The following is a 10,480-nucleotide window of genomic DNA, read 5'->3' on the forward strand; positions in this document are numbered from 1 at the left end:
CTCTACGCAATTTTTTCGCTGAAGACCACGTTCGAGCAAACTCAATTAAAATTGATTTCTCCCATTTTAAGAGGACTAGGTGGTAAACTCAACTAAGTTTGCATCAAGTTGCAAACCCAACATGCTATTGGAGCTAACGTATATTTTCAGATTGAGAAACGCAATCTACATCGCACATTCGACCACTTGATTGACCAGAAAGCATGGAAAGCAACAATATCAATGGTTGGAGTAGAACCTTTAGATATTATTACGAAACACTTGTCCTCTACATTCCTGGTCTTCACTACCCTACGATTAGGTGCGCTGCACGGAAGTGCAACATTCTACTCCGGATACACGCTGAATCAACAAGGTGATAAACGGGCAAGGGATCTTGCCATCTTTACAGCACTCGGAGAATCTCACAGTTTTTGCTACTGCCTTCCACTAATCCTAGTGATTGATTGGCGTGAGAGGACTTCTAGGAGCACGTGTCGTTTGATCCGAGTAGCTTTTTCCTTTGTCCACTTCATCCAGCTTGTTCTTTGATTTGAATTTCGCCACAAGATCTGGCACCGAGGCTTTCAATTCTTCAATTGATTCGAAGCTATATGCACCGGCCAGTAGCTCCTGTGGGCGATGACGAACTGGACTGTTAACCTGTTGAGAGAACATTGGCAACCAAATATGTCACGTGATATAGTAATGATAGAAAGGTGGTTTGCATTGAATAATCGCATTTCTTGTCTAAAATATAATTTGTTCCCAATCTTATGCGGAAGTGTTAACATGTCCATAAGGTGCATACATTCGCATTGTTCAGTTGCTAGTTTTGTCAGGAATGTAGTTCTTTCAACAATTTACTGCAATATACTAAAAAAAAGTCCATCTGTTTAGCTGAACTAGACCAACAAATAGCTATTTTGTGTTTTCAAACATTAAAAAAGTCATTCTCGGTTTACAGCATCCGTACAACTTGTTTCTCAGTTCTAATTTAAATATGATGCAAATGTCAATGCATATAGCTTACCGAGTAATCTTTTTCCATAAAGTTACTTGTAAAGGTTCTTATAGACTCTGTGCCCTGATTGTGTTTTTCAGTCAGCAATCCCAAATGATTCGAGAAGGAGGTGGATAGAGTTTCCATTCTCTTTCTAGTTTCATGATCCAGTAAGTGAGAATCTGGAAAAAAGAAAGTGGATAACATAAGGAAAAGAACATATTTCGAGTGAAAAATATATTATAGTCCAAGTAGATATGTTACTCTCTGAAGCAGTCAAAATATCAGATGTAATGGCATGGAATCCTGCATCATTGTGTGAAGAACGAAGTTGAATCTCCTGGATAATACTTTCATTTTCATTTCTTCCCTCTCTGCATGCAAGAAATTCATTAGAAAAACTGGGAAGGACCTACATTACAAGGTTCGTCACGGTAGGTCGAGTTTCTGAAAATGACAACAACTTACTGTATAAAATCATTAGCTTCCACAACTGAGCTCTTATTTAGATGTTCTAAACATGACTGCATATGTGACCAGTAAGAAACAGAATGGTGGCTTCCCTTCAAGCTGCAACGAAACAACGCTTCTTCAGCATAAATAAATCTTGGAACCAGAAGGGCTTCAAGGGTGAATGAGTAATTTAAATTGCACATAATTTTAGCTAGGCAAGTAAGATTGGTACCACTGCTGCAAGACGTCTCCCATTTTATCTTTGGTATTAGCATGCGATGACATATCCTCCAGGAATTGGTTCTTTAGCTTCTCAGCACAGGATGCAGCCTCTTTTTTGCCATTATCTGAAACTTGTTGTAGGCTGGACATTTCCAACGCCAGGTGTTCCTGCTCCTCACTATACTTATCATTCAGTTGTCCAACATATTCTGAAACCTGCTAAAAGGGAGAACAGTTATTGCCTAAGTCATAAAAGGAGGCTTTTTTTTGCAATTAAACAATAGATAAGTTGACCATTGTCCTTTTCCTGGCAGTCAAGCCAGCTAAAATTCCAGCAATCTTGTCAACAGCAGCTTGCTCTTCTCTAATAGCAACTTCCTATTGAAAGGAAGGATGTGATCAGCGAGTTTGTCTATAAATGAACTGTGTATATGTAGCACCGTAGTTCAAAACCAACCAACCTCAAAACCCTTCTCAAATTCAGCAAGACGAGAGGAGCATCCTCTTTGACTTTGCTCCATAAGTTTCATGAGCCTAGACGCATGTGTACTAATATCATTAAAAAAATCTATTGACGTCTTCGACATGGCTTGTGCTGAGGTAAGACTCTTTTGCAATCCCTACCAGACAAGTTTCAGAATGAGTTGCAGAATCTGGCATAATGTGTGAAATAGAGGTAGATGATAACAAAAGCAAGGGTCGAGGAGACATACTAATTCTTGTTGTTCAGCAGAAAATGCTAATAGCTCCTTGAGTTCAGAAGTAGATCTCAAAACCTCAGTTAATACTTGTTCAGTCTCTGAAACCATCACTGCTATAAACTGTTAATAAGATAGGCCATGATTAGGTTTTTGTAAAGTGGCTCACTACTTTGAATCAGATAGCAACTACTCAAAAAATGAAAGTTCTATTATTGCATACATTGTCAACAGCTATTGCTTGTGAAGATATATTCAGTTTCATCTGCTCAGAGTCGGTGATGGACCGCTGCCGCAGAGTATTGACAAGCTCGTTCATGCATTGCACACCAGAGGTATACATATCTTTGGCCTTTGCGGTTCTTCTCTTCAAATGGTTAGCTGACTGGACACAGTTGCGTGATGCAGATAATTAGTACATTGTGATAATCATGGTAATCTTGAACAGTTAACAAAGTAAGTATTTTAATAGTAGTACCTCAGATTTAGCTGAAAAATATGAATTCATTTGTCCAGTCATGGACTCCATAAATTGGTGCTGCTCACGAATCGACCCAACAACTGTGTTATGAAGAAGTCCAAGACTCTGATCGATTTGAGACCGAAAATTGAATAGCAACCCTTTATTTTCAACTTCAGTTTTCGATTGCCTTCCTATTTATATTTGCCAAAAAAAATACCAACGACGGTCAGTGCAAGAAAGCAGCAACTTGTAGAGGGAGGGGGGTTCTAGCTGTTTACCTAGTTTATTCTGAAGATGAGCAATATCTCCAGATGCAGTTTCGACAGTGCCACACAGAACCTTTGCACATTCAAGGATTACATTCTCTATACATTGTGATGAATTAGTTCCAAACATAAGAACACTTGATCCAACTAACATATTAACTTAAGATCAAGAAATATTTACTGGCATGGAGTAAATTTGAGATTATGAAGTCCTTTTCCTTCAGAGAGATGTTAGCTCCAGAATGAGCTTCCTGAAGATCCAGAAATTCCCTCTTGCCAGTTTCAATCCTCACCTAAATATGAAGATACTTAGATGCTAAGCTTTTGCGTTCTAAGTAGATATAAAAGCCAAAGAACTAGAAGGTTTTGCGTACTAAAAAATGTTATCCAGATTGCAGTACCTTTAACTCTTTATTCTGACCTTCCAAATTCAACCTGTGCTCCTGCTCTGCTATGTACAAACTTCTGTATTTTTCGAGCTCCTGCCAGACCACCAAAGGTACAAGTCAATTCAACCGTGAACTATATACTGATTAATATATTAATATATCAAAACTTTAATTAGATAAAAACTATACTTTGCTCTGCTTCTCCATGCTAAGCTCCATATGTTCCACCTTTTCCCTCATTGTCTGCAACATATAATAAAAAATACTAAGGTAACACTCAATATCTTGCACAGAGGTTCCATAAATGCATATTTAGAACAATCTGAAGTCTTGTTTATACCTTTTTCTCTGCCTCCTCAAGATCAAACCTTTCCTGGGGGATATAAATTCCATTCTTTTCCCTTGCGGCTTTTACATCTGATAATATACTTGTGAGATCCTATATGATAATGCGAGGAATAGGAATAACTAGAGGATTGAAGAAAACCTTGTTTCATTTTTTCCATTTGTTGATAGAGATCCTTAAGCATAGGAGATTTGCGAACTTTTTGGTTTACCTACAGCAATAGTTAAACTTAGTGACAAGGATATCAACTAAATCGGAGCAGCAAAAATGAATAGAAGTAGGAAACTAGCACCTCTGGTTTGTTTCTTATGCTTTTAGCACGATAAGCATAATCAAGTGTAACTAGAGTTTCTTCCAGGCAGTGGACAGATGGAGTTACTGTTGCTATGATGCAAGTTTTGGCTTTTCCACCTAAGGATTCCCTAAGCAACCTGGTGAGCTTACTGTCCCTGGTAAAGTATCAAAATGAATATGTATTACTGCTATGCATAATGAATAAATTATGCGTAATCTTCCTGATTTATTATGAGAAACGGCAGGTACTACCTGTATGGTACATGAACTGAATCTTCAACAAGTGCAGTGATGACACGACCCAGTGTTAGTAAGCTCTTATTCAGCTCTCCAGCTTCTCTTGCTCTAACCTACCAGCATGCCACAAATCATGACTTCAAGATGGATTGACATGTAATAAGAATTAACATCCTAAGTTAGCATCACAATAAGATTTAAATGTGTGTAGTAATATCCAGTTATGACAACAGAAAACACATCAAAACATTCGTTGTCACTTTACCAAGAACAAGTGCTCTTTTTTTGCTGAGAAGAAATTGCTTTGGAGATAAGATGGTTATGTATAAGGCCTACAACATACCTAACTGAAAAGCCTTCTTCGAAACAACTATTCAAATGGGACAGCAGGATATACAATTTATCATCTTCCAGTGTGTACTTTACCAGTTCAACCAAGTGAAAATATGGACGATTAACCCATGCGTCCCAATAGGATGGGGTATGACAAACAGTTGATATAATCACTTATTAGTTGGTAATGGTAAGTACCTCTTTTGCACCTGATCGAGCTATACTCTCTGATCCTGCCAGGTCTACAAGGTTCAACCTCCCATATTTCATGAGTTCCTGATTCCCTGTTGTTGTTACTTTGACATGGATATATATAGAAAAGACAGAATGTGAACGGCTGCAAGTACAGGATACACAATGATCAGTATTCAACACGTCCACTACTGGAACCCAAAAAAAGAAGTGAAATGGTCATTGACCTGCTTTGCATATTCAGTGCAGTGTCGGCAGTGCGTCTCCTAGTTGATCCATGTTGTAACAGACTATATATCTCACCAGGACTGTAGACAACAATTTCTTCAAGGCCTCTTATGACAGACCCACCTTTGCCATCTTCCATAAGAGATATAGTAGGCCTTTTGTGTCTATCTTCAGGGAATCTACTTTGGTCCTCTGAAGCCAACAGATCTGTTATTTCTTCGTTATAGAGCTCCAAGAAGGTTACCTTCATGCTATAGACAGCCTTCTGTGCTTTCAAAATGTCAAAAATATGGCGCACTGCTCTTGGCATGACACCAGCACTAGCTGGCAGTTCACCTACCTAAAAAGGCAGATGAAGCAAATTGTTCAGTTGCTGCATGTAACTTCTAAGCCGATGTCCAAATATTTTAGTACCTGCTGCATCATCTCTCCCTCCATAGTATAAGTTTTCCCGGTTCCAGTTTGTCCAAAGGCAAAGACAGTACAATTGTAGCCTTCAAGGACATCATCGACAATTGGTGCAACAGCATGATCATATATTGCCCTCTGCTGAGATTTTGGGCCAAATACCTGGTATAAAATAACAACTGTACATAAATGAAAAACCATGTGAATCTACGTCAATCATGTAGGGGTGTTTTTCGAAAAGGAATGTCAAACCTCCAGGCCTCTGCATCCTCACATGCACACAACCATCATTTAAATAAAGAAGATGCAAAGCAACAGGGCCAAATCATCAACACATAAACAGAGTACATGAAGTATACAACAATGGAATAACCATGTAGGAGTATTTAGCACTTGTATAATCATCATGTTACAGATTTGTGAGACACAAGATTTTAATCGTTTAAAATTAGTGATAACCGAATGACGAAAACTATTTAAAATCCATAGACCATAAGCAGCAAGCACAGGGATCAATAGTAACTTTACCTTGTCAAAGGTGAATGTTTTGTCTGCTTGCTTGAATAGACTGTTCAGAACTGTGACCTCCCTCTTGGTGTCGTTGCAGGAGACGGCACTCTGGACATTCGCTTTCTGCTCCTCCACGCTTAGCGGTCTAACCATGCACCAGTCATAAAAACGAATCAGAGACACCGTGGAGATGTGCAACTGACTCCTAGTCTTTAACAACATGAACTAGCACCAGCAGCAATTTGCCCAAAATTTCCGTTGTCACTACACAGTTGACAATCAGAGATAAAAGCTAGAATTCCCACTGACTACGCCACGATTCGCCTTAGTCCTAGGCTGCTACTTGGAGCATCACAGCATGGCTTACAAAGATTTTGCTCGGTGGGGCCAAAGCGAGAGCACCTCACCTGCATCGGAGCACGACCTGCACGTTCGCCTCGCGGTCCCTGTCATTGCCGCCGTTGATGCTGCAGGCGCCTACGCCGCTGCGGCGCACGGAGCTGTGCGAGCCCGCTTCCGCCCACCGCAGCTCCCGGCGCTCGGGTCGCGGCGTGAGGAAGGGGGTCGGCGGGCCCACCCACGACCACCGGCTGGGGTTCGGGGTATGCGCCATCCCGGCGACGCCACCTAAAGCGACCCCGGAGCTTGGATTTGGAGGCGGATTGGGGCGAAATCCGCGTGGTTTCTGTTGGATTCGGCTCCGCGATTTGGGAGAAGGGCGAGAGGAAGAGGAGGACGCCTTTTTCGCGTGTTTTGAAATTTTGAATGAACACAGCGATGGGGTCTCGGGGAGTGGGGAGTGGGTGTGAATGGGGGAGGCATTGGGATAGTGGGCCTTAAACGCGTGGGCAACGGCCCACTGCGCAGAGCGAGATTGATGTCACTTTCTTCTTGCAATCAAAGCCGGAAAACCCTATTCGCCGCTCGCTGCGGCGAAGTGTCGGGGATTCGCACAGGGCAAGCATGCTTGGGACAGGAGATGGGCCGCCCCAGTTCGAGCTGTACACAGTACGCCCAAATCTGAACCCAGTTTTTTCCTGTGTATTCTGTTTTTTTCGTTTTCCTTTTCCTTTCTTCTTCTTCTTTTTCTGTTTCTCTTTTTCTTTTTCCTTTGTTTTCTAGTTTTATTTTTTATTTTTTCTTCTTCTTTTTGGTTTTTAGTTATTTCTGTTTCTTTTTTCTTTTTTCGATTTTTCTGTTTGTTTTCTTTCTTTGGTTTTTTATTTCTTTTTTCCTTTCCTTTTTTTTATCAAAAGAATTTCAAAATATTCAAAACAAAATCGTGTTTCCATAAAATGTTGAGGTTTCAAAAGAAGTTCTCAAGATTCAAACATTGTTATTGTTACACAAATAGTTGAAAAGTTTTGAAATGCAGAAATGTACCGGATTTCGATTGTTTGTTCCCTTTTCCATAAAATATTCGCGCTTCCAAATTTGTTCGGGATTTTACAAAGTAGTTTTCCATTTCAAAATTTGTTCTCAAGATTAAAAAAATGTTCGTGCTTTAAAAAATTGTTCGCACTTCCAAATTTGTTCGGGATTTTTAAAAATTATTCTCTGTTATAAAATTAGTTCTCAAGATTAAAAAATGTTCGTGCTTTAAAAAATTGTTCGCACTCCCAAATTTGTTCTCAAGATTCAAAAAATGTTCGTGCTTACAAATTTGTTCTCCGTTTCAAAATTTGTTCTCAAGATTCAAAAAATGTTCGTTCTTTAAAATTTGTTCTCCGTTTCAGAAAATGTTTGAAACATTTCAAAAAAAGTTTGGCATTTAAAAAAACATGTTTACAAATTTGTTCTTGTTTCTCGAAAATCTTCTGAAATTTTCAAAAACTGCATGTAATATTAATTCTTTTTATGTAATTCAAAAACTATTTACAAATCTGAAATTTTCCAAAAAATTGTTCGTGTTTTCTAAAATGTGTGCAACAATTGAAAAATCTGTACGCTACAGCAAATATGATCATGCAAATTTGTATGTTATACTATCACAGTATATTAAAAGTGATGCATTCAGTTTCTTACTATGAACTCACAGTTGGTGTGGTGGCTAGCATCTCGCGTAATCAACTGTCTGACGTGAGTTCGATCCCTTACCGCTGCACTTTTACTTCTTTTTGAGGATTCTTTTGCGCTACACATGGGCCGGCCCAGTCGGAGCACTCCTGTGCAGGCGGCCGACCGTTTGCCGCAACGAACGGCGCATAGGAGCTCCCATCAAAGCCTCCGGTTTAAATAAACCGGCTGATCAACGCGCTTCGTAAGTTGCCCGTTGTTGAAATATATTGCCCGTCTCCGTCTAACAGTTCAGACTTTTGGAGCAACTGAGTAGAGCATGAATTCAATATATGGTATCCGAGGCAAGAGTCTTGAGTTCAAGACCCTACTAGCGCAGTATTAAATAAAATAATTATGCGGCCTACATCGATCCCACGTCTAAGGACTAAAATAGGCTAGACGTGAGGGGAGTGTTGAAATATATTGCCCGCTTCCCTCCAACAGTTCGGACTTTGGGAGCAACTGGCTGGAGCATGAATTCAATACCTTTAATGCTCGCCACGCGTCTGGTGGGCCCAACAAGCCGCTTATCTCTCCTTCTCCCTTATCCTTTCATTCCCTTATCTCTTTCCTGCACGCGTTGAGCCGCTCGTTTCTTCTCCTCGTTTTCTTCTTCCTGCGACACAACACAACCATGGCAGTGCCATCGCCACCGGTGCCGCCACCGCTCACGTTTCTGCTATGCCTGCTCCTACACGCCATGCTCTTCGCCGCTGTTGCAAACCGCCGTCGCCTCGCGTCGCTGCACCGCTGCTCCACTATAGCTCCGGCGAAGCAGCCTGCGTCGTTGTCATCGTGCACTGCATCGCAACTTCCGCCATGACCGCCGCGTGCTACATCGCAGCATCCGTTGTCATCGCCGGCGCCGCAATGAAGTGCAACCGGGGCTCCAATGGAGCGCTGCCGGGGTCGTTGGAGCGCGGCCGCGGGTGCATTGGAGCTTCCCCGACGGCTCAGTGCAGCGCTGCAGTGGCTCGATGCAACGTCGTCGGCGGCTCTCGAGGGAAGCTTTTGGTGTTGCATTGGAGCGCTCGCCGTTGGCTCCATTGCAGCTCCGCCGGAGCGCTCGCCGGCCACTAGACGTAGCGTTTTGGTGTTGTTGTGGAGCTCTGGTCAGGGCGGCTCTCCGGTGCTACGGAGACATGCGGTGCTGTGAGATCGAAGCAGGAGGGCTGGTTGAACGCGATGCGAGAGAGAAAGGTCAGCGACTCGGCGTGCGTTGACGTATCCAAGGGTTGGAAAGAATGGATCACACGGCTGGCGACCCGACTTATTTCGCTAGGAAAAGGTTTAAAAACAGTCGGATGATTTTACATGATTGTAAGCCCCGTCCAGCTTTCGCCACGCGTCCCCTGGCTGGGCCCATGCGCCGCTTACCATCGGCCTTATCTCCACGCAGGAAGCCCATAGCCACACGTTTCCAGCCGGTATCGTCGTTTACCTCATGCTCGCTTTCTTTCTCGTCTCCTGCAGATCCCCTCTCTCTCCTTTTCCCATGCTCTTCCCCCTTCCTCTGGACCGAGGCCAGCCCCAGCAAATCGACGGCCACCCGCTGCCACAAACTTTGCTCTCTACTCCGCTATTGCTGCTGCTCGTTGTTGCAAAGCCAAAGGGGAAACGTCCACTGCTTGCCGCTATTGCTGTAATTGAGTACTGCAACGGTGGTCGTCAGCGCTACAGTGAAGGGCTCGCCATTGCTTGTTAGCGCTGCAATGGAGCGCTCGCCAGCGCTCCCGACGCTGCAATGGAGAGTTCGTCGGTGCTGAAATGGAGCACTCAGGGGCGCTGCAATGGAGCACTCGCCAGAGCCCCCTCCCGGCGCTGCAATGGAGAGCTTGCCGGTGCTGCAATGGGGCGCTCGCCGGCACTCCCGACGCTGCAATGAAGCGCTCACCGGCGGTCTTGGAGCTGCGATACAGCTCCGGGCGCTGCAATGGAGCGCTCGCCGACGGTGTCTCAGTGTTGCGATGAAGCGCTAGGCGGAGGTTTGCAGCATCACCGGCGAGCGCCAGCCAGCTGAGGACGTGGTCAACTGCATCAGGGGCAAGTGGTGACCAGCGGAGTACTGAAGAGAAAGCAATGCTCGTGGAGGGCGTGTTGTGCTGCGGGAGAGCGATGCATCCGTGAGAGGGCAAAGCGACGGTTGTGATGCTGCGCATCTAACGGCCGTGGAGGCGGCTTATATTTCGCTAAAATCAAAGTCTCCCAAGAAAAGCCGAAATCGCTGATCAGGGTGTTCTCCTTGCAATTTTGCAAAGGTTGTCCTATCTTCTTTAATGGTGACAAATGACGGACCCCATGAGCGTTACTTGTCGTAACTAGAGAGTTTTGATGGATTTTTCTCACCAGGCGTGTACGCGTCCAAATCATGAACATTTTTACCTTGTAATTCTTGCGTCAA

The 10,480-nt window shown here is 43.2% G+C and overlaps 1 protein-coding gene across 1 annotated transcript; it reads right to left on the minus strand.

Moving 5' to 3' along the window:
- Positions 1–223: 223 nt before the first annotated feature.
- Positions 224–6,804, minus strand: LOC119290789 (kinesin-like protein KIN-5B). The gene is made up of 23 exons (XM_037569439.1): positions 6,429–6,804; positions 6,040–6,166; positions 5,518–5,673; positions 5,103–5,443; positions 4,882–5,020; positions 4,366–4,463; positions 4,112–4,268; positions 3,961–4,030; positions 3,814–3,890; positions 3,663–3,716; positions 3,486–3,566; positions 3,266–3,377; positions 3,097–3,183; positions 2,834–3,009; positions 2,579–2,740; positions 2,371–2,478; positions 2,119–2,277; positions 1,952–2,035; positions 1,668–1,873; positions 1,451–1,552; positions 1,247–1,356; positions 1,013–1,164; positions 224–642 (listed from the first exon to the last, which is right to left on the minus strand). The coding sequence occupies exons 1-23, from the start codon at positions 6,632–6,634 to the stop codon at positions 436–438; spliced, it is 3,171 nt and encodes a 1,056-aa protein (XP_037425336.1). The 5' UTR covers positions 6,635–6,804; the 3' UTR covers positions 224–435.
- Between the last annotated feature and the right edge of the window lie 3,676 nt (positions 6,805–10,480).

The sequence above is a fragment of the Triticum dicoccoides genome, chromosome 4B (assembly GCF_002162155.2).
Source record: "Triticum dicoccoides isolate Atlit2015 ecotype Zavitan chromosome 4B, WEW_v2.0, whole genome shotgun sequence".
NCBI classification, from domain to species: Eukaryota; Viridiplantae; Streptophyta; class Magnoliopsida; order Poales; family Poaceae; genus Triticum; species Triticum dicoccoides.